Source organism: Sceloporus occidentalis, unplaced genomic scaffold, assembly GCF_023333645.1.
Source record: "Sceloporus occidentalis isolate IW3139 unplaced genomic scaffold, rSceOcc1.0.p SCAF_8, whole genome shotgun sequence".
NCBI lineage: Eukaryota > Metazoa > Chordata > Lepidosauria > Squamata > Phrynosomatidae > Sceloporus > Sceloporus occidentalis.
The window spans coordinates 11,870,679-11,894,084 of NW_028316988.1; the positions used below are offsets into that span (position 1 = coordinate 11,870,679).

General features: G+C 47.0%; 2 protein-coding genes across 3 annotated transcripts; one reads left to right on the plus strand and one right to left on the minus strand.

Moving 5' to 3' along the window:
• Nucleotides 1-372: 372 nt before the first annotated feature.
• FUT7 (fucosyltransferase 7) lies at nucleotides 373-1,566 on the plus strand. Its single transcript, XM_089537085.1, has one exon. The coding sequence runs from the start codon at nucleotides 385-387 to the stop codon at nucleotides 1,357-1,359; it is 975 nt and encodes a 324-aa protein (XP_089393211.1). The 5' UTR covers nucleotides 373-384; the 3' UTR covers nucleotides 1,360-1,566.
• Nucleotides 1,567-4,104: 2,538 nt separating this feature from the next.
• NPDC1 (neural proliferation, differentiation and control 1) lies at nucleotides 4,105-22,821 on the minus strand. 2 transcript variants are annotated; one of them, XM_089534642.1, is made up of 9 exons: nucleotides 22,639-22,821; nucleotides 10,648-10,794; nucleotides 8,920-9,018; nucleotides 8,276-8,437; nucleotides 7,809-7,875; nucleotides 7,376-7,460; nucleotides 7,160-7,239; nucleotides 6,204-6,300; nucleotides 4,105-5,668 (listed from the first exon to the last, which is right to left on the minus strand). In XM_089534642.1, exons 1-9 carry the CDS (start codon nucleotides 22,730-22,732, stop codon nucleotides 5,591-5,593), a joined length of 909 nt encoding a protein of 302 aa, XP_089390768.1. In that variant the 5' UTR covers nucleotides 22,733-22,821; the 3' UTR covers nucleotides 4,105-5,590. The 2 variants fall into 2 exon arrangements, with proteins under 2 accessions (XP_089390768.1, XP_089390770.1); XM_089534644.1 differs by having other exon boundaries at nucleotides 10,654-10,794; nucleotides 22,639-22,820.
• Nucleotides 22,822-23,406: the final 585 nt, after the last annotated feature.

A 23,406-nucleotide genomic window follows, 5' to 3' on the forward strand; every position in this document is an offset into this window, starting at 1 on the left:
ACACTGGAGGACCTACAAATGCCTAGTGGAGTGTTCTCTCAGCTGAATACATACAGTTTCATATTTATTCATTTACAGTTTCCCCACTTTCATGGGGGTCCTGTGACCCTAACCCCAGCAACTGTGGAGGGCTCAGTGTATAATAAGGTGGATTTCTAGAACGTTGCAACATAAGCAGGACTTAGCAAACCGGAAAGTCCTTTCACAACTCTGTCCTTCTCTCTCTTCTCTCTTGCAGTTCCCACCCTGATTGAGAAAGACTCACGAAAGGAAGACAACCCTGGACTCTCCAACCCAGAGTTGCGAGAAGACCCACAACGAGGAAAGAGCGAAGGGTTGACGGCCATACATCTCCCCATTCTGTCCATAGAGAGATTCCTTGGCATGACTGTTGGGTGGTCCATGTTCTGGAGCTTCCTTGCCATGGGTCCCTTTGCGGATGTTCAGACCCTAGATGAGCCGCTGATGGTCCTGATTTGGGACTGGCCATATGGTCAAGCTCTGAACCTCTCCGGTGATGTCTGTGCCACGCTTTACCAGATTGAGGGCTGTCGGTTGACCGGAAAGCGGAGCCTCTATGACCAAGCAGACGTGGTGGTCTTCCATCACCAGGAGCTCCAACGGAGCAGATCGAGTCTCCCAAGAGCAAAGGCCCATCCTAGGCAACAATGGCTGTGGGTCTCCCTGGAGTCCCCCAGCCATGCCAAAGCCATGAGCGGCTGGGAAGGAACCGAGTGGAACTGGGTCATGACTTACCGGCGGGACTCCGATATCTTCATCCCTTATGGCACACTCATACCAGAGCCATCAGGGAAGGAGCTGGACATCCCAACCAAGACCGGCTTGGTGTCCTGGGTGGTCAGTAACTTCCACCGCACCCAGGAAAGGGCACAGTTCTATCACAACCTCTCCAGACACATCAGGATTGATGTCTACGGGAAAGCGGCCCAAAAGCCGCTCTGTCCAACTTGCCTGTTGCCAAACATCTCCAAATACAAATTCTACCTGGCCTTGGAGAACTCCATCCACCGGGACTATATCACCGAGAAGCTGTGGAGGAATGCCCTCCTGGCGGGCGCTGTCCCCGTGGTCATGGGTCCTCCCAGGGCCAACTATGAGGAGTTCCTGCCCGCTGAGGCCTTCGTCCACGTGGACGATTTCAACTCCGTGAAGGATCTGGCGGACTACTTGGCCAACATGAACGAGAGCCACTACAGGAGCTTCTTCACTTGGAAGCGCAAATACACAGTGAAGGTTTACGACGATTGGCGGGAACGGTTCTGCACCATCTGCCAGCGGTATGCCAGCTTGCCTCAGGGCAAAGTCTACCCAAGTTTGGAAAAATGGTTCCGGAATTGACCATAGGGACTGAGCAGGAGCATCCTGGGTGATGCACTGCTGCCCCCTTGTGGTGAGTCTTGAGAGTCATTATGGCCAGTCTTCACCCAAAATCCACAAAGGAGTGATACCTTTGTCAGCCAACCCAAATGCACAAAGCCATGTTGCAAGCTTTTAAAGCTCTATTGGCTTCTTAAGGAGCACAAAATCCATGCTGCAAAGTTTCAAAGTTCCACCGGCTTCTTAAGAAAGCTTGCCACATGCATTTTGTGCAATTTGGGTTGGCCAATAAAGGTATCGCTGTTTTGTGAATTTCCCTGCAGTCTATGGAGCTGGCTTGCAACCATTTTAATACTATGCATTGGCATAAAACACCAGGGCTTTGCTTTGGACTACTACAACTCCCATGAACGATTGGGAGAGACTACAAAGCACCATTGGACATAGGAGAAGCATTGCATGCCTCCCTCCCAATTAATCCTCTGCAGTCCCACTTTTTCAGCTGCTTTTAAAATATCCCAGTTTCTTTCTCCTCCTCTTCCCATTCCTCCCTTCTTTATCCTCAGCTTACTTCAATTGCTGCAAACTAACTGAGTCCAAAGTCCAAACATAGTTTTGGGGGAAAGACGGGTCCAAGTCTTGCCCTTCCCAGTTGGTTCTGGCAAAAGCAAACTGCTGCAGCCTCTCCTGACTTCTCTGTTCCTCCTCTTTAGTAACCTTTGCCATCTTGACCACATTCTGATATTGCTTGGAAAAGAAAGGAAAGGAAGTCACCCTCCTGAAAGGGAGATAGGGGCCCATTGCTTTTCCTGTTTGCACAACTGGGGATGGCAGCATTATAATAATAAAATAATAAAAGCTTTATTTTTATACCGCCCTTCTATCAATCAGGGCAGTGTACAACATAAACACATAATACAGTGCAATAATAATAAAAATACATTAAAATTACATTAAAATACCATTCTAGCCAGTTCACCATTGCCGTCGGGGGGGGGGGGGGGGGACTAACTAGGACTTATTTCGGGGAATGCTTGCTTGAACAGGAAGGTTTTTAGTTCCTTCCTGAACTGTGCCAGGAAGGTGGCCAAGCGGAGCTCTATGGGCAGCATGTTCCAGAGGGTTGGGGCCGAGATGGCGAATGTCCTCCTCGCAGTGGAGGATAGTCTTGCCCCTGGGACCCTCAGTAGCTGTTGCCCAGATGTTCTGAGTGTGCGGGGCGGATTGTATGGGGAGAGGCGGTCCTCAAGGCATCCTGGGCCCAAGCCAAGTAGGGCTTTATAGGTTATAACCAACACCTTGTATTGCGCCTGGAAGCGAATGGGCAGCCAATGCAGATCTTTAAGTACAGGTGTTATGTGACTGGCCCTGGGTGTACCAGTGACCAGTCTGGCTGCCATGTTCTGTACCAATTGTAGCTTCCGGGTTTGGTACAAGGGTTGCCCCATGTAGAGCGCGTTGCAGAAATCCAGTCGAGAGGTTACCAGAGCATGTACCACCGTTTCAAGGTCCCTCTGGCCCAGGTAGGGACGCAGCTGGCGGATCAGCCGAAGCTGATAGCAGGTGCTCCTGACCGTCGCATCCACCTGAGATGTAAGGTGGAGCGATGAGTCAAGGAGCACCCTCAGACATTGAGCTCTTCGTTCGGATTCAACCCCTGTGCAATGTTTTTTTTAAAAATGCATATATTGCAATAGGCCTCTGCATAGGCGTTACCCTCCATCCTCTGCAAATCCCCCTTCCTTGCGCTGCTATTGTCGTCCCCACCATCTTTTTATGAAAAGATAACTATTGTACTGAAGACAGATAATGTATGCATGCATGTATGTATATATATTGGTCTCAGCTGCCTTGAGGTTTGGCTCTTGGGTGCCCTCTGCTGGTTAGAAGCAGATTTCACAAACTTCAAATTGCAAACCAGAAATAAGTTTAAAGTGTGAGATATTCAGGGGTGCAATTACGGAGAGGGGGACAAAATGAGAACATTGCACCCCCAAAATAAAATTGCAAACCTCCCCAGAAAGATATTAAAAATGGGATATATTCAGGGTGCAATTACTGGAGGAACAAAATAAGGCCATTGCACCCCCAAAATAAAAATCCTGCCCTTCCAATTGAGAGGAGTGAAAATGGAGTAACCATTGCTTTCTGCTTCTGTAACCTGCTTGCTTCAAGGCCTAGAGGTTAACGGACCAAATAAGGTAGCAGGAAACCAGAGTGAGTGTGCTCTGAGAGGCAGAGAGCCATGAGAAAGTGGTGTGATCAGCACATGTAAATTGCATGCAACCAATTAACTGCTGCCATTCAATAAGCCAATGAAAGGTTAGTCATGAGAGCTGCATCTGAATAACTTTGTAACAACGTATACTGGTGTATAAATGACACTGAGAAATGGAAAGGAGTTGCGGCAGCAATTTCATTGCCATCTTCTGGCGTGCTGTTGTCTTGGCCAAATAAACAGCGTTTTGTTATGGACACTTCGGTTTCCCGTGTCTTCACTTCTGGGCGCTCCTTTCAAATGATCTTTTGGGGAGTTTCCCTTACACAATGAGTTACCCAAGATACAGACCATTCCTCCTACAAAGAGTAGAATCAACAATTTGGTATTTACACCAAAGAAAATCACCCAAATATTGGAGATATACCATTCCAAAAAGGGAAAGCAAGGAGGACACAGAGGTCTTGCCATGTGCCTTCAACCCAAAGAGATTTGTCTTATGCACCTAGACATGGATTTTACAAAAAGGAAGAAAAAGCAAGCAAGAATCAGTTTGAAATTTGGTCATTTAATAAAATTTTGCTCTTCTTAAAGTCATACTAAACATAGTCGGTACAAGAATCGGTTTGGAGTGAGTGAATGAAAGAGAGAGAGAGAGAGAGAGAGAAAGTTGCGTGTAACAGAAAAAGAGAGGAAGAAGAAAGGATTAATTGAACGTGGCGTTTTCGTCCCTCCACCCCATGTGCCAGTAGCAACATTGGTGCAAACAATGCTGTGTCACTGGTATCCCAAAAGTGGGACATCTGGGACAAAGAAGGGTCTATCAAAGCTCAGAGGGAGGCTCAGGATAGGTGCGCAACTGAGCATGTGTGCATTTGCTCACTCCCCACCATCCTGGATTAATAGGAGCCACAAGTCAAGATCCCATATGGCTTCAGAGTAGCAAAACTACCAGCTAAGCTTCCATTACACAAGGGTCAATGGTCAGTGCGCATGGCTGACCACCACCCATGGTGCAATTGCAATGCCCAATGCACAAAGAGACAATGCACATTCACACGCTGCTTTACTTTAATGCACTAACGGCCACACAACAGTCCCTCCTGCGCAACTCCACTAAACACCACTGTCACCTGAATACAACTCTTCCCAAAGACACACACTCCACATGCACACATTGCATCTTCTCTCCCATGCGCTTCGGGGCTACAGAGATGGACTTGCCAGCTGCGGGTTCAAGTCCCATACTCTCCCATATTTGGAACTGTAATTATTTGGAAGCCATTTTGTTTCGTGGAGGGAGTTTAACATTTGGGAGCATTTTGCAAAATTCAAAGCAAAGAGGGATCGGAAGAGAGGAAACCGCCTTTCACGGAGTCAGGCTTCTGGAGGTCCATCTGGACCATTATGGCCAAGATGTGGGTCTCCATACAAGCTCTTAACTATGATGAGCTTCTGAAACCAGATCATGGAAAGTGTTTTTACCCTGAATTAAACCCTTGCTCCATGTATGGTTCAACAAACTGGGGAAGTGGGTGGAGGGGGAAACACCCGTGGATTTATGCACATATGAAGCACATTGGTGTCCCAATGCTTCCTTTGCTAGGAGCTCCATTGCTAGGTTGAAGCTGGAAGTGAGGAGAAGGAAGGAGAATGCAAAAGAAGAGAAGTCAGATTAGAGACCAGAGTCAACCCTCTTCCCGTTTCTTCCTCCATTCCCCAATTCTCATATCTTCCCAGCCAAGTGAAATGCAGGACCGGCAAGAAGAGGCTGCAGCCGTGGGAAGCTGAAGCGTGGGAAGGAACGGCACCCAGGATCCAGAAAACGGGTTTATTTTCCAAGACGACTTTGTGAATCTTTTTGCAGGCAGGGATGGAGTTAACAGTCAGGAGTCCAGACATGCTACTGCTGCTGCCGTTGGGGTGGCAGTGGATGATGGGCTTGCTCTCTCCGGAGGAGGAGCAGGGTCTGCTGAGCATTGGGGCGTCTTCCTAGAGGCAGAGACAAGTCCGTGGAAAGCTCTCGGATGGAGGTCACGGGTGCAATTTGGGGGTCGGCGGGTGCAGCGAGGAGTCGTCAAAAAGCGGGTTCCTGACTTCCATTTCGCCAGTCTGCAGGAAGGGAGGAAGACGGGTGAGAAGGGCGATTTGTAAAATTAATTTTATCTACTAAAATATTCATTACCTTGCCCATATAACGCAAATGCTCAGGGCAGCATGCAAATTACGCACTGATGCTAAGTTAGTAGTTGGCTCTTGAGTTATTACCATTAGCAGTAGCAATAATAATGGCAGAGAGAGGGAAAATATGATGAAATGCTGAAATGTTGAAAACTGCGCAGAGAGATTGAGCACTTCTGGGACATCTGGAACAACGGTCGTTCCAAAAGTGGGACAAAACATTTGGGGCCAAGACATGATACAACACAGACTCCATAGAGTTGGAACAGACCCCCAATGGTCATCCAGTCCCCTTCCGCCACACAAGAAGACACAAAGCCCTCCCAACAGATGACCATCCAGACTCTGCTTAAAAGATTCCAACGAAGGAGGCTCCATCGCCCTCCAAGGCAATGTCTTCTACTATCAAACAGTTGTTACCATCTGGAAGTCCTTCCTAATGTTTGGATGATGTGGAAATACTTACGGGAGCCAAACCGGGACACTCATACACTGTGAAGTCTCCGTCCTCATTCTCTTCATCTGAGGATGCAGATTCAGGGACTTTGACCTCTTCTTTATGCCTACGGATCAGGACCAAGGAGGAGAGAGTTTGGACACCAAAAAGACGGAAGGTTATGGAGGGAGATGGACCATGTCTTCCATCTCTCCCCAACTGGGAACGGCTGAGGTGCTTCCTTCCTACACAACTAGTCCTTGCGGAAAGCGGAGGAACCGCTTCACACCAAGAGCCACATTTGATTCCAGAGAGGTCCTCAAAGGCAAAAGCCAGAACACTTTGGGTTGCCTTGGGCTCCATATTGGGAGAAAGGTAGGGCAGTCAATAATTGAATGAAGGGATTTTGCTGTGTGCCTACAAATGGTTCCTGACCTATGGCAACCCTATGGGGTCTCTTTGGCCAGATCTACTATTTGGAGGAGGTCTTCCCTAGCCTTTTTCAGAAAATAGGAGAGTGTGACTTGTTTAAGGTCACTCTCAATGGCTTTCCATGGAGTCTCCTGGAGTCCTAGTCTAACCACTCAAGACCATTATACCATATTGACCCCCCTGTTATGTGTCCAGCATAGAGTGACCCTCTCCTAAGCTCCTCTTGGCAAGATTTAGTGCTCAAAAGGGGTTGACCATTGGCTTCCTCTGGAGCCAAGAAAGTGGGGCTTGCCATAGGTCAACTAAAGGGTTTCCAGAAGTGAATGGGGATTTGAACCCTGGTCTCCCAGAATCCTAGTTCAACACAAACACCATGACACCCCAATGGCTCTCAATGAAATCTGCTAGTATTTTTGGCACCTCCAAAAATACTAGCATATTTTTAGCTTTAAGCACCATGTTCTAGTTGTGTGGATTTTGGTTGCAATCATGTAGGAAAGAGAAAAGCAAAGAAATACACAACACACAAACACACACACAGCAGAGCTACTCACTTCTCAATAGAGAGCATCTGTTGCTTTTGGTGTTGATAGTGGTACATCTGAGCGCTCTGCGCCAACTTTTTATCGCCGGGCTTGGAGACAAGAGAGACACACAAAATAATTGCATGATAGGAATTATTGGTGCGCCAAACTCAGAAGCCAAAAACGGACAACGTAATCGCAACCTTAACTCTTCAGTTTCCAAGCAAAACAGGCAAGGTGTCCTACCGAGATTTTGTCGTAGGACGGAGGACCGGGGAGACTGTGAGCCAGGTAGTCCGCTTTCTGAGCAAGCTGGATCTCCTTCTGAAGCCTTCAAGAAACACATAGACAAAAATTAAAAGGTGCCTGGATCATGCTCCGAGTGGGTTTAACCCACCCTTGTTTGCCTGAGAAATTAATGACAGGTTGTTTGTTCTTTACTATTTATTTATTGCAATTATATCCCAACCTTTCTCCCAAAATGGGGGAAACCTTGGGGAGCAGGAATGGATGGAACGGCCAAAGCAAAGCAGCTTTCTCTGCAACAGATCCAGTATCCACTCCTCAAGTTTTTGAGAGTTGATCTGACTGTTGACAAGAGTCGTTAGCTTTCTCTGGTTCCCAAATCTTCACCAGAGCCTTGCACACGCTTGTGCAAAATGCCTCCGCGTGAGTTTACCTGCACCAGCAAACGGCTGCCACCACAAGAGCTGCGATTCCCGCAGCCGTGCAAACCACGATCATCCCTGCAAGAAAGAGAAGGAGAAAGGAAGTAAAGGATGCCTTTCTGGATCCCCTCAGATGGAGCTACAGCACTTAAAAGTGGTGTCAAATTGCATTATTTCTACAGTGTAAAACAATGGTTCCCAAACTTTGGTCCTCCAAATGTTTTGGACTTCAGCTGCCAGAAAGCACATCCAATTTGACCAACAGCCATAAATCCTGGGAGCTGAAGTCCAAAACATCTGGAGGACCAGGATTTGGGAACCGTTGGTGCAGACGCACCCTAAAAGTTGAGTATATTTAACTAAGTAGTGTCTCCTGGTCCGCCCCAGTCTTGCCTTAATGGGAAGCCCATCTTCACCAGTCGAGAATTTCTCTCTGGTCATCCAAGATGGATATAAAATCATGTTTTTCAGACCTTACCGAGTATGAGAGCATCGTTTGAAGACACGCGCAGCGACTCCATCGGGGAACTTTCAACCCCTCCGGAGGGAGAGCGAGGGGTTGCGTCCGCCGGGCTATTCTGTCTGGAACCTGATTTTGGCACGCCGACCCTGGAGTGCAGACTTGTAGGGGCTGCAGTGTCTGTGAAATGCAAATACGACTGTAAGAGAGATGGAAAAGAGAAGGAAAGGAAAGATGGAGACAAGCAGAGCGGATGCCAGATTTGACCAAAAGCCAGGTAAGGTAGATTGCTCACGGCTCGGGATGATGGGCATAGAGCATTGGCCATTGTGCATCAGGATATAACACTTCCCAATGCACAACAGATGCCTATACTTTGAATGCAATATCACAGCAGTCGCTCGGTGAATATGGATATTGCAAACTCAAGGCCCAAGCAAAATGTCAGCCCCTGTTAATACAATTGAAAAGGATAGCTTCCCTTTCTGTTGGAATAATGCACTTTTGGGAGGGGGACACTGCAAAGGAAGCTCCAGATCTTAATACAGCATGGCACCCACCTAACCCTACATGAATGCACTCCCTTCCTTCCAAAAACAGGGCCTCAAAACCCATTGAAAATCCCAGCGAACATCCATTTTTGCAACTCAGGGAAGGCTTACCATTCTGGCGCAGTCGCGGCTGGCTGGCATCCTCCTGTCTGGAGAGCGCATCCGCAACTAAATCAATTTCTTCGTCTAAGTTGGGAAAAGCAGTTCGACCTAAAGTATAAAAGTACAAAAACATGTTTGAAAATGGCACAAGTGCAACCCAGGTTTAATGGATTATGAGTACCAGAAAGCTAGATCTCCCAAGTACCAACCCAATGCTCTCACTTCTTAACCGGCGGCTCACCTTCCAGGTTGCACTTCCCAAAATTAATCCACATTTGCACACATTTGCAGCTGGATTTAGGAACATCCCTGCAGCCTGAACAATCTTTTGAAAGTGAATATTTCATGACCCTGCTGGGTTTTCTTGATGTTTTATTGCCCAGGACATGAAAACGGTCTTTAATAATGCAAGACCTTGCGCGGAGTAAAGAATATGCGCCAGGCAGCTTTTCACAACGAATGCTCCTCTGTTGCAAAATAAAACAGCTCTCTCCCTTTTCTCTTAAAACAATAAAGGATGGAAGAACGAATCCAAGAGGTATGCATTAAAGTGTCACTCTCTCAGTCCTTTTGGGGATATTTCAAAATCCCAGATTAAGGAAGACTCAACCTGTAGTATTAATGATCTAAGCCACCTTTTCTCCCCCCTGAAACCAGCTTACAGAAGAATTTTAAAAACATGGCATTAATGCACAAGATGCAAAAGTTAAAACCAGCCTCCCTGAATTGTCCAGCTGGATCCGGGTCTCCGGGAAGGAAGAGACACTAGCCATTCCTAGTGTCCATTCCTTGGGTCAGAGGCCAAATAGCTGGACGCATCTCCAAGGCATGGGAGCCAAATGCCTCCATCGCTTTGGAAGCCGCAAGGGGCAGATAATCTCTCAGTGGCTGAAATGCAAACGCCAATCCCTTCCACAACTCCGCTCTTATGTAACCTCCCATCTGGCGTTAAAAAGACTTCTCCGCTTTGCAGAAAGTGGCAGTGGTGATGGTGGGGTTTTGCAAGAAACACTTTGCAAAGCCACCAACCCACCCCCCACTTTTAGCAAAACGGGGGACACTTTTAATGCTAGATGGGAGGTTGCATGCAGTTCCCATCAGGCTATTTGTGAAGAGCTTCCCTCCCCATTCCTCCAAAAAGGCTGCTAAAAAGTTAAAGTACTAAAGCAAAATGTTTACCTTTACCTTTGACATTGGGACTTTGGCTGGGGTTTGATTCCAAGACCCCCATAGATAGCAAAGTCCATGGCTGCTCAAATCCCATCAAATACAATGGATAGTAAAAATGGTGACCCTTAGGTAAAATGGCAAAATCATGCTTTGCTTTTTGGAATTTACATATTCTTGGAATATTATCAATCCCTGGATGATTGAATCCATGGCTAAAGAGTCCATGGATACGGACCAATGACTGTCATTTAAATTGGGAGCTGCTCAGACTCCCAAACCGAGTAAAAGGTGGGATAGGGATACTAATAATAATAATGATAATAATAATGATAATAATAATAATAACAACTTGGCCAGAGGTAACCAAAAATTACCTGCTGCTTGCCTTCCTCATTTTCATGTTAAAATATGCTAGAGAAAGAAGATGCCAAAAGATGCTTTGATATTGATCAGCCAAACCGATTGCAAGGTCTATTCCAGTGATGCAATTCTTATGGTGTCTGCTGCTTTTGCCAACTTTTTTGGGGCAAGCGGTCTATATAACTATTAGAAAGGGATAAAACGAACCCGTACCGCCAGCCGCCCGCGTCTTGGGGATGCATCTGCCTTCTCCATCTTCCAGGAACTGAGGGAGGCAAGGGCCGCAGGCGCGCGATCCGGGGGGGCAGAACTCTCTCCGCTGCAAAGTGCAATCCAAGCTCCGGGGGCAGGAATCTGTCCAAAGACACACAAAGGAAGGAAAACATTACAAATGGATCAGATCGTTGTATGGTTTTCACATGCAAAAATCCAAAGGGTCCTTTCCATTACTGCGAGATCACCGGAGCCCAAGGACACTTGGTTCAGGACCCAGCTTCATTGGAAGTGGAGCGTGTCCAAAATGGTGGAAGGTCTGGAAACCATGAAGACCTATGAAGAGAGACTTTGGGACCTTGGTATGTTTAGCCTGGAAAAGAGACGGTTAACAGGTGATATGATAGCCCTGTTTAAGTGTTTGAAGGGATGTTATATTGAGGACGGAGCAAGCTTGTTTTCTGCTGCTCCAGAGAATAGGACACAATGGAGCAATGGATTCAAGCTCCAGGAAAACAGATTCCACCTCAAGATTAGGAAGAGCTTCCTGACAGTAAGAGCTATTTGTGGATGGAAAACACTGCCCTGGAGTGCAATGGACTCTCATTCCTTGGAGGTCTTTAAACAGAGGCTGGATGGCCATCTTTTGGGGATGCTTTGAATGAGAGTTCCTGCATGGCAGAAGGAGGTTGGACCAAAAGGTCCTTTTGGGGGTCTCTTCCACCTCTATGACTCTATGATTGAGGTGAAGAACAACAATGAGCAACCTTAAAACACATTTATTAAAAACCTTGCAATGGTTTAAAAGGGACAAATAAGACTTGCAGGAAAACAGCAGAGGCGGCTTTAATGACGGCTGGAGAGAAAGGCAATAGCAACAGCCGTTTCCACCCACGACGGACACAGGAGCCGCACCAAATAAACACCGTAATTGGATTTCCGGCATCGGTGCCTTCAAACAGAGAGATAATAATCCGTCCGCAGAGCAAGCCAAGAGCCATCCGCACAACCAAGTCTTCCAAAGCCCCACTATTTCTCAATCCTATTTGCAATTCAAGATTTAATTTGTGCAAAATTCACATTAAGGTGTCTTTTTCCCCTTGCAGAAATATTATTTCCAGTGCAAAAAAAGGAGGCTGTTTCCTGCAAAGAAATGGTTGCTTTCTATGCAAAGCAATCCCATGCAAAACAATTCCACAAATATACACTTTCTGTGACTGGAAATAATGTTTCCTAATTAGAAAGACTGTTTTTGGTGCAAAGCAACCGCAAGTGAATTTTGCAAAGAGGAGAGTAAGCCCCGAATTGCAAAGATTCGCATCATATCAGGATCGACTGGATCAATTTGTTTTTGTTGCATGCATTCAAGTTAACTCTGACTTATGGCAACATTCTCATTGGGTCTGGCTTTCGCAGTGGCACACTTTTCACAGTCTGGGTCAGGGTCTGGCTTTCCCACTTTGGTAATTTCTTTGGAAGGGGGACCCTTGGGGTCTTCCCCATTTCTTCTTATCCTTGAGCCCCAGTCCTTTTTCTCTTGCAGAGAGAGGGGTCTCCCATTGCACCTTCCTGGCCCTATTAGCCCTGCTTTAGAGGATAATGTAGCATTTAATGTGCAATGTGCCATAAATGTTCAGCCGGCCGGTGCCTCCCACTTCTGTCCCTGGGCTGCTTCTGCAGATGGTTTTCCTTCGCCAGCCAGCCCTGACTCACTTCCTTTCCTCTTCCTTTCTCCCCCTCCTTCCCTGATTTTCCTGTTTTGGGTCCTCTGAGGTCCAATGTTCTCTTGGAGGGGCGTTTAGTGTTTCATTCCCCGGCCTTTCGCTACTAATTGCAATTTGGATTTTGCAAAGGCAATTAATTCCCTTCCTAGCAAAGCCATCTCTGGGGTGAATTTGAGTTGGGGATGGAAAGGAAGCGCGCCCTGGAGACCTTGCTTGGCCTATGGAGCTCATGAGAGCCAGCCAAGGATCTCTACTTGCTGCTGGTCTTCTCCTGGTTTTATTAGGCATGGTTTCTTTATCGCTTGTGGTCAATATCTGAATTTCTATGGTTTTGTCTCTGCCCAGAAAAGTGATGTTTTTTTAAAAAAACATTGGATAATTGCTTATTTCGGCCCGTTTTGCAGGCGCTCCGTGTCACGCTTCCTCAACCAAGAAGGGACTTTTGCAGTGACGGAGAGGCTGATCTGCCTAATTGCCGTTCCAATAAGCTTTGCGAGGGCCATCTGCGCATCAATCCTAATGTCACAACAGAGACCACTCCTTCACGAAGCCATTAAGCCTCCGTCCGTTTTGCGAGTGATTAGTAGCGCCACCGGGAACCAAAGAGACCTTATTTATGGGCCTCTTCAGGCTTTGCAATGGCAAAGGAGCCCTTTTTTCAAAAATGTTCTTGCAAATGGGATTTGGGCCAACTTTGGGAAATGCATGTATTTCCTTCCTGCTATTAGTCAAGCTAGGCACAGACTGTGAGAGAAGTGGATACTCCTGGTCTGGAGGAACATGAGGAAGCTAGTTTTATTTCAGCAATGAAATGGCTGTTTGGAAAATCAGCCATAGATTCACCCTGGAGGACCCACAAATGCCCAGAGAAGTGTCCTCTCTAGGAATCTCTACATCCTCCAGCATGACTCTATGGTCAGCCTCTGCCAAACATTGACCACAGAGTTGTGCTAGAGCTTCCGAGAGAGAACATTTCTCTAGGCATAGGTAGGTCCTCCAGTGTGACTCTATGGCTAATTTTCAGCTGACATTTGACCATAGAGTTGCACCAAAGAATAAGCTCCAAACCCAAACAGGTGAAAACGACATACAAGAAGAACAGGCTGGATTTTAGCCTGGAAGGAGCACAACATTTTTAGGCTCCTGCATTTGATCCAAAAATGCAACCAAGGCTCAGCTTATAACTCTGGATTTGACTTCATCAACCAATGATGCTTTGGGTTTTCTTGTCTTCTCCATCCTAGCTTCCTCCTCCTCCTCTCTTTTTGCACAGGTGTGCATACACACACACACATACACGCACAAAGGTGGAGAAACCTGGGTCCCAGAAAATGCCCAGTGCACCTTTTGCCAAACTGAACTGACCAGTGGCAAATGCAGAGGAATGGGAAGGTGGCCCAGAGGAGAGGAGGGCATGCGCCACGTCAGCCGTGCCACGTCAGAAAGGCACTCCGCGGGGGAGCCAAAGGGAAAAGCCAAGCCAACCCAAACTTCTGCAGCCCTGCCAGCGCCAGCCTTGCAAACAAACCAGACAAAGCCGTCTATCGCCCTTTTGAAATAAAACACACATATACAGGTAATTTGAAAACAAACAGGACTTGGAAGACGTTTGCTTTGGATCCCAGAAGAATACAGTTAATCACTATACACACACACGCACACACACACACACACACACAAGTATACAGTGGGCCCTACACACTTGCTGGGTTTAGGGGCTCAGGACCCCAATAAAAGTGGGGAAATAAGGCACTACTATGGCTTTTTTCAGCCTCTCTAGGAATCTCTGGCCCAACTCTATGGTCAACATCTGTGGGAATTTGACCAACGAATCATTACCAAGCTCTAAAGTGTTTGCAAACTATAGGGGCATTTACATATAATGCACTCTTGGAAACAAAACCCGGCCCAATATATATACTGTATGGCCGTTTTTTACAAGAGTACTATATACATATGTATGTGTATGTATTGCATAGAGAGAGAGAGAGCATGCAATATATACACACACACGCACACACACACACACACACATACACACACACATATATATATACTGCACTCTTGTAAAACGAATCTGCCCAAAGCACCAGCCTTGTTGAGCATAAGACTCTCCACCAAGACATTGGGAATAAAAGGAAAAGCAGATAACATTGAATTTCCACAAACACACACTGCCTTTGAACACTAAGCATTCCTTTTTCTTCAGGTTCAGAGAGAGCATCTGGTTTAAATCCCATGTTTTCCAGGGATCCATGGCCATTCATTGGGGCCTTGGCCAAATCTGTCCCACAATCTGGGCAAACAGGAGCCAAGGGCCTCTTGCAAAAAGTGATTTAAGGTATTTTGCAAAGGAATCCTTCCAGAGGCGACGGTTGAGAATCCTGACACCTGTCCAGTTATGGTCAAACTGTAACTCCCAGCATACCTTGCCCTTGGCAACACTGGCCAGGGGATGCTGGGAGCTGCAGTACAACACTATGGGGAGGGTTGCAGGATTCCCACCCGCGACTTAATGGGAAGGTGAGCTGAGCACGGCTGCAAAGCGGCAACAGTCACGGTGACCTGAGCCGGTGTTTGTTTTTGCATTGGAAATCAGAATTGTGGATAAAGTTAAGGGTGTGGGTATGTTTATTCAATTACTGGCCTGCAATCTGGCCAGAGCCTGAAAGAATAACAGGGTTTTTGGACTGCAACTCCCATGTTGGTTGGAGGATTCTGGGAGCTGTTCTCCTTGGTTTCGGAAAGGTTTTCACTTCAGTCTCCAAAATCACTTTGCAACTGCTGCTGTTTGTTGTTGTTGTTGTGTGGGCAGTGTCTATTTGTTGCATGACGCAAATGCTGCTCTGCTCAGATTGATCTGTATCTTGGGTTTTATAAAATGATTTAAGATACGTAGATGATGCTCAGGAAGGAGAACAACAAGGACACACACTTTACACTAAAACCATCACCACCAGAGACTGGAAAAGTTCCTTTTTTGGGACTACAATAAGCATATATACATATATGGAGTTTTCTTTCCCTACACTTTGGAAATATATATATATATATTTCCAAACAGCAAGACGATGGGAATGCTGAGATGTTACGCACATTACGCTGCAACATCCAGCCATCACACAGTTGATAAAGAGAGGGGGATGAAGCTTAAGCAAACCCTTCTTCCATTTTGTTAGCTGGGCCACAGCTAACAAAATGAAATTCAACACGGAGAAATGTAAGGTATTGCACTTAGGGCGGAAAAATAAAATGCACAAATATAGGATGGGGGACACCTGGCTGAATGAAACTACGTGTGAAAGGGATCTAGGAGTCCAAGTAGACCACAAGTTGAACATGAGTCAACAGTGTGATGCGGCAGCTAAAAAGGCCAATGCAATTTTAGGCTGCATCAATAAAAGTATAGTGTCTAGAGCAAGAGTAGTAATAGTGCCACTGTATTCTGCTTTGGTCAGGCCCCACCTAGAATATTGTGTCCAGTTCTGGGCGCCACAATTCAAAAAGGACATTGAGAAACTGGAGCGTGTCCAAAGGAGGGCGACAAAAATGGTGAAGGGTCTGGAAACCATGTCCTATGAGGAACGACTTAGGGAGCTGGGGATGTTTAGCCTGGAGAAAAGAAGGTTAAGAGGTGATATGATAGCGCTATTTAAATATTTGAAGGGTTGTCATATTGAGGAGGGAGCAAGCTTGTTTTCTTCTGCTCCAGAGAACAGGACCCGGAACAATGGATGCAAGCTCCAGGAAAAGAGATTCCACCTCAACATTAGGAGGAACTTCCTGACTGTAAGGGCTGTTCGACAGTGGAACACACTTCCTCGGAGTGTAGTGGAGTCTCCCTCCTTGGAGGTCTTTAAACGGAGGCTGGATGGCCATCTGTCAGGGATGCTTTGATTTGGATTTCCTGCATGGCAGGGGGGTTGGACTGGATGGCCCTAGTGGTCTCTTCCAACTCTATGATTCTATGATTCTATGATTTGCTTCCCAACGGCGTGATATACTCCTCCAGAACACAAAGGCTCCATTTTTTCCCCAATCGGTCGTAACTTTTACTCAAGAAATAAACCAGGCCAGTTTCCTTTTCCAAAGGCTGGGCGCATGGAGTGGGGCGCAGCTGGTTTCTGCCTCCTTGCGTCGCCTTTGACTCAGCTGGTTCAATATTTGCACAAACCCAGCGCACCGCTTGCGAGCGAACGCATACAACGCCTGTTACACACAATATTCCCTTCTCCTTCAACAGGAATGGCTCTGCTACCCAAAACAGAGTCCATCCTCCAGGCCCTGCGAGGCAGACCCAATCTATATAAAATGGGGGTATCCTGGACCTCTTGGTGAGGGACAAGACAGAAGCCACAATCCTTGGCCAGAATCCATGAGCACTGCAAGAACAGCAGGTGCTTGCAAGGGAGGAACCCTGCCAGGGAACCAGGCCCCAGATGCTCATCTTGCCCACACATTGCGCTGTTTTCATGTGACTCACGCAATGACAAAGCCCAGTTCTCCCACACGTTGCAACAACGAAGCCCAGTCTGCCCCATTGCCACCAAACCAGCTGCCCCTCCAGCATCTGTGTCAACACCCACCTTTGGTGCCAACCCAGTAGAAAGAAAGGAGGAGGAGGAAAAAATGCTAAAACGGGATGGATGGAAAGGGGAGAGGACCACCAAGAGCAATGGTGCAAGACAAGGATGGTGGGCATTTGGAGCCAGAGAGAGGGCCATGCTAGGGGTTGCAAAGGGGTATAGCTTTGGACATGGCACTGCAGCAACCAAAATGAACAAATGTTGCTGCCACTGGATGAGTTTACCTCTTTATGCCCAGAAGAGAGCAAGATACCTGGAGGACCCAAGTTTGGGAACCACTGGGTGAGGGTCACCTAAAACAATAGGTAGAAATAATAGGGGAATGGGATGGACAGGTGGATGGAAATTAGGGAGAAGCCCAGGAGCCATGGTGCAAGACAAGGCTGATGGGTGTTTAGAGCCAAAGAGAGGGCAGTGCCAGGGACCCATGCCTTGGGTTGCTCTCAAAGAAGAAGGAGAAGGGAAGAGTGCAAGAATGGGATATATGGATGGATGAAAAGGAGAGAGAAGACCTGGAGCAATGGCGCAAGATAATGCCAGGGATGTATGCATGCCTTGGGTTGCCCTCACAGTGTTTGCAAAGGGGGCCTATTTTGGACATGGCAGCAACCAAGGGGAAGAATAAAGAGAGATGCACACAAGGCAAGATGCAAAGAACCCCAAACCCACAAGGCTTCTCTCCTCCTTTCCTTCTCCCAGGCTCAGGGCCCTGCCCTAGAAACCGCAGATCAGGGAAGAGGACGGCCGGATTTAGGGGATCACCCTCCTTGGCTCGGGATTAGGACCGGTTTGCGAGGTGGCAGCCATGGGAGGCCCATCTCTATAGGAAAGACAATGCTTGAGAGCCTGCTTAAAGGATTAGCCAGAAAGACTTGGCAACCCAGGCAGTGTCTATAGAGAGAGAGAGAAGGAAGGGAGGAAGCTAAAAGCGGCCTCCCTTGGCATGGTTTCAGGGCGTCTGACGGACATTTTCAGTGGGATATCCATCCTGAAAAGTAAAGCATGGAAGCCTCTCCAACACATGCATCCCATTAATATAGAGGCCTAGCATCCTCCAGTTCTCTATCCACTTTTGAGCCTATCATCCCCAACTGGCTCTTTTTTAAAAATCGGTTTAATATTTCTGCCCCACTTTCCTGTTAAGTATAAACCCTAAATCAGTTGACAAGGAAATACACAACGCAGAAAAAGCAACAAAACAATATAATCTTTAACACTTCAAGAGCCCAAAATGTTGAAGCCCCAGTAATAAAGAGAGATGTTTTGAAAGCTAGATCTTCTGGTGGGTTAAAGTGGCCTTAGTGGGGATCAGAAACCTAGATCTCCCAAGACGCAAAGCATATTATTATTGTTATTGTTATTGTTAAGTTTATGTTTATTATATCCTGCCTTCCTTCCAGTACAGAGACTCATTGCACCAGAATGGCTCTTTCTATTCTTTGCACACTCCCAAAGGTGCAAACCCCATTGATTTCAGTGCGGACGCTGTTCTGCTTTAAAGAGAAATGTGCCTGTCTCTGGTATAAAGAGTGGAAAAACACACTCAAGATTGTGGACTGGATGCACCAAGGTTGTTTTCCTTTTCCTGGAAGGAAAATATTAGCCTGTTTCCAAACAGCTGGGCATGTTTTCTTTGGGTCTGGCGTTGCTTCCTTGTTTCTGAAGGACCAACTCTACTTCCTTGCCAGTGCAACAGAGTTTTTGTTTTGCAGGAGAGCTTTTGCAAAGACCAGGACAATGTCTGAACCACTGCCATTAAAAATGAAAACAATAATAAGGATGATATTATATGCTCTGTTCATGTCATACAAGCCGGTGGCGCATCAGCTGTGGACCTTTGGCCTCTGGAGCGGCGTTTTCTGGAAAAGCAGGTTTAGCAACCCTCCGAAAAAGAGAGAGACGCATCTGCCCGTTTCCTTCTACAGGAGGACTTTCATTGTCTCCCTCGCTACCTTTACGCAGCGCTGCCTCCAGCAATAACCGGCTCAAGACCAAACCAACAAAGGTTTTATATGGAACTCTTGAGACTAGATGCAAAGTGCCCATAAACAACCAGGACTCCTTGCAACAGCCCAGTAAGGTAGGCCAGTGTTGGGCCCATATTGCGGAGAAAGAAGTGGACAGGTCCTCCAACGCAACTCTATGGTCAGCATCTGCCAGACGTTGAGCATAGACTCATGATGGAAGACCTATAAATGCCTAGAGAAGTGGTTTCTCTAGGAACTTCTAGGTCCTCCAGCACAACTCTATGGTCAACCTCTGGCAGAGTTGCACTGGAGGACCTAGAGATTCCTAGAGAGGACATATTAATCCAAACCGCAAAAGTCACATCAAAAGTGGAGGGCCAGCTGTATTTCAGAACAAAAGAACTATCTCCAAGTCTTCCTTGGCTAAGAAGGCCAAGCAGGGACTTTGTCTTCCCCAACAACCCCCTTTTTCTGCTCCTGCTCCATGGAGCCTCCAACCGGGCGCATGCTGTCCTGCTCTGGGGTGAAATCTTCAAAGGCTGCCATAATAAAACCCAAAGTCTCTGCTTTTGGCCAGACATTTCCAGCAAGCGAAAGCCACCCAGCCTGCAAAGGAGGGCGTCGCGGATCAATGAACTGCGTCACCCACACAAACAGACACAACAACATCACAAACACACAGAGACATACAAAGGAGGCATTCCCACCTTGACACCGCTGCCCTCTTGCAAAACGCCTGCAGGGCCAGCTTCGTCTGGAGCAGCTGCCTCTCCCCCCACAAAGACAACACAAAAGGGAATTTTCCAAGCTCTGTTGCAAAACAGCCCAGTAATAATAATAATAATAATAATAATAATAATAATAAGTGTGTGTGTCTGTGTGTTGTGTGCCTTCAAGTCATTTCTGACTCATGGCAAGATTTCTTCAAAGGAGGTTTGCCATGGAGGCTGAGAAAGTGTGACTTGCGGCTGAATTCAGGAATCGAACCCAGGTCCCCAGGCACCCAAACCCCCGCCGTGCCAAAAATCATCCCCAAATCTTTATACTTTGTGTTTAAAAAGAAGAACATTGTATTGTGTTTGTGGATGTATGTCATGGATGTGTATGATTGGTCTATGGAGAGAGAGTGTGAATGTAGTGTGTATGTATATTGTAAGCACTGCAAAACATGAAACCAAAGGTTTGTGTGTGTGTTTGTTTCCAAATCGACCTTCCCCGTTTATTGTTCTGCATGGCCACTATTTGGGATGATTCAGGACGGAAGAACTGAAGGGGAAGGAAGGAAGGAAGGAAGGAAGGAAGGAAGGAAGGAAGGAAAAAATAAGAAAGGAAGAAAGGATGGAGGGAAGGAAGGAAGTAGGGATGAAAGGATGGATAAAAAGGAGGAAGGAAGAAAGGAAAGAAGGAAGGTGGGATGGATGAAAGGATGGATAAAAGGAAGGAAGGATGAAAGGAAGGAAGGAACAATGAAAAGAAGAAAGGAAAAAAAGAAGAAAGAAGGAAAGGATGGAAGGGAGGGAGGGAGGGAGTCTGCCAGCATCATGTTCAGCCACTGGAAGAGATGATGTCATTGTTGGGGGAAAGAGAGAGATCCGGGAGAGAACTCAGGAGAGGACTTCATGGCAAGAGATCTTCATGGCAAGAGAGAAAGGGAGACATGTTTTAAAAATGGAAAGCCATGAGTAAAAGCTCCAGCAAAACCAGGCAATGGGGCTGAGGAGGCCAGAAGGAGTGGAATATCAATCAATCATCATAATTCCTCTAGTGCTATGGTTATTTTATGACATCCCTCTCCATAATTCTAATCGTGATGATGTATGGGAAAAGGACGATGACGATGATGCACAGCCCTCAACAACAGAAACCCCTCCAATCCATCTCAGCACAGAACAACAACAACAACAACATCATCTTGACAAAATGCAGTTTTGGGATTAACATTGTCACATATATATCAACAGGGATATACACACACACACACACACACACACACACACACATATACATGTGTGTATATATATATATACGTGTGTGTGTGTGTGTGTGTGTGTCTGTCTGTGTGTGTATATATATATATATATATATATATTCTTTCCCCTGTATGACTTCTAATGCTTTTGCCTGAGGAAGAAGCAAGTGGCGCTTGGAAAGCTTGCACATATCATGCATTTTGGTTCTTCCAGTCAAGGCATCCCTGTTTTGTGGATTCTGGATGTTATTGCGCCTCAATAATATTATTGATAATAACAGTTCTCTTCTTGTAATTATCTTCTTTATGTCTTTTGTGACATATACCCCTCTCAGACCATATACTTGAAATGCATGTGCAGCTTAGAAAAGGTGCAACATAAGTAAATTATACCAAATCATCTCCATTTTCAATACATACAATGCTCCTTCCAATGATACACAATGTTGCTGTGGTTCATTTCTCAAGCAGTGGCACCAAAGTTTTGCAAAAGTGCTACAAGATTTATCAAGAAGGCTATATAAAATCACAATTGCAATTAATGAGTCCCTCCATTAATTTGACAGCATGAGTTGCAATTGTGTAGATAGATCTCGCCCTCCAAAATGAAGAAGGAAATTCTGCCAGGTGCATTAATGGTGCTATATTAGTACATTATCATAAGCGATGCTTTCGTTAGATATCTATACTCTCTTTTGGAGTCTTTATTTAGACTTTGGGAAAGGATGGCAAGGAAAACAATGGAGCTGGAAGGGCAGCTGGCCTTCCTCTGGCTTATGGCCTTCCTTTCTCTAAAGGAAAAGCAGGAAGGAGGAGGAAGGGCCCAGGTGGCATCCCTGCATTTAAATGCACAGAGGCACATCCATGTATCTCTTTTGCAAACAGGCAGAGAACCAAGCCTTGCCCTGACTGCCAGCATTGAAGAAGGGGCCCAGTTTGCATGTATGCATATGCATATACACAGAAATATATACATATATATTGAAAGCGGGGAGAGAACCAAGAGACAGCCATGACTGCCAGCACTGAAGAAAGGGGCCAGTATACACATTTACATATACATATGTGTGTGTGTATACATAAATATACACATACATATATGACTGCCAGCATTCAAGAAAGGGCCACTTTGCATGCATGCATATGCACATATACATAAATACATACATACATGCGTGTATGTGTGTGTGTGTGTGTGTATACACACACACACACACACACACATATATATATATAGGGGAGGGGGGGAGAGGCCCAAGGCTTGCCCTGACTGCCAGCATCATCAAGGGCCCAATTTCCCTATGCCCATAAATACATAGACATCCACATAGTGTCCCTGTCCTACATTCCAGGGGGGTGTCCTACATCGCAGGGGGGGCACTTAGAGGCCAGAGGGGTCTCCCCCCCCAGGAGGAGGATTTTGTGGGAAGCGAAGAGGCTTCCAAAACGGAGAAGGCAACTGCAGGGGGGGGGGAGAAGTCTAATATTAGAAGAGGGAGGGGAAGAAATGAGAAGAAAGGAGGGTTCTTTGGGTCAGGGGCGTCCTCCATTTGTGGGGCGTCCTACATTGCAGGGGGTGGGTTGGGGCCCAGAGGGGTCTTCTCTTTCAAGAGGGAGATTTTGGGGGGAGTGAAGGGGGTCTTTAACGATGGAGAAGGCGATTGCAAGGGGGGAAGGAAGGAGGGTGGCCTGGGCCAGCCTTGTCCTACCTCGCAGGGAGGGCTGCCAGAAGGACTTACCGAAGGGGCTGGCCAAGAAGCCCGCCGCCCAAGGGGCCCGGAGGCAGAGCAGGAGGCAGCAGAGGAGAAGCAGCTCCGGAGGAGGGAGGCTCATCCTTCAGGCTCCTCCTGGGCCGAGCATCGCCGCCCCACTGGAGCCGGGACTCAGGAGGAAGGGAGGAAGGAAGGCGGGAGGAGGAGGAGGAGGATGCAGCTGCTGCAGCAGCAGGAACAGGAGCAGGAGCAGCGGCCCGGGAGGGGCGGGGCTAAGGCAGCCCGGGCCGGCCAATGGCCTCGCCCCATCCAGGCCTAGGCCCCGCCCACTCCGCCCACCTGGCAGCAGGTGCGCATCATCAGCATCCCTGGAGGCCACTGCGCCTGCGCAATGAGGCATCCCTGCCCCACTCAGCCCCTGGGGGCGTCTGCACTGCAGGAATAAAGCGGTTTAGACACAGATTTATCAGGGGATGTCGCTCCAGGATGGGACCCAGGGCTTGGCACTTTCTCCAAGGTCTTAAGGCGCCCCAAAAACATCCCAAGAGAGCGATTGCAATGGTGAATATATACTGTATATATATATAAAATCATAATTGCATTTGCTCTCTTAGGGAAGGTACAGACAGGCTAAAATAAAGCTGCTTCGAGTCACTTTGGAGGTATGGTATTTCAATGATGCATGCGTCCTAAGTATCCAAAAGCCGCACCAAAGCCACGCTCCAGTCCTAAGGACCGGAGTGCAGCTTTGGTATGGCTTTTGGACTCTTAGGACTCATGCATCATTGAAATACC

Excerpts from the sequence above, each read along its gene's own strand:
- FUT7 (XM_089537085.1), top strand. The coding sequence starts at position 385 with ATGACTGTTGGGTGGTCCATGTTCTGGAGCTTCCTTGCCATGGGTCCC.
- NPDC1 (XM_089534642.1), bottom strand. The coding sequence starts at position 22,732 with ATGAGCCTCCCTCCTCCGGAGCTGCTTCTCCTCTGCTGCCTCCTGCTC. Across the intron at positions 9,019-10,647 it reads GCGGGCGGCTGGCGGTACGG|GTCGAACTGCTTTTCCCAAC; the intron begins GTTCGTTTTATC and ends TTTATACTTTAG. Across the intron at positions 8,438-8,919 it reads GCCGCGACTGCGCCAGAATG|ACACTGCAGCCCCTACAAGT; the intron begins GTAAGCCTTCCC and ends TGCATTTCACAG.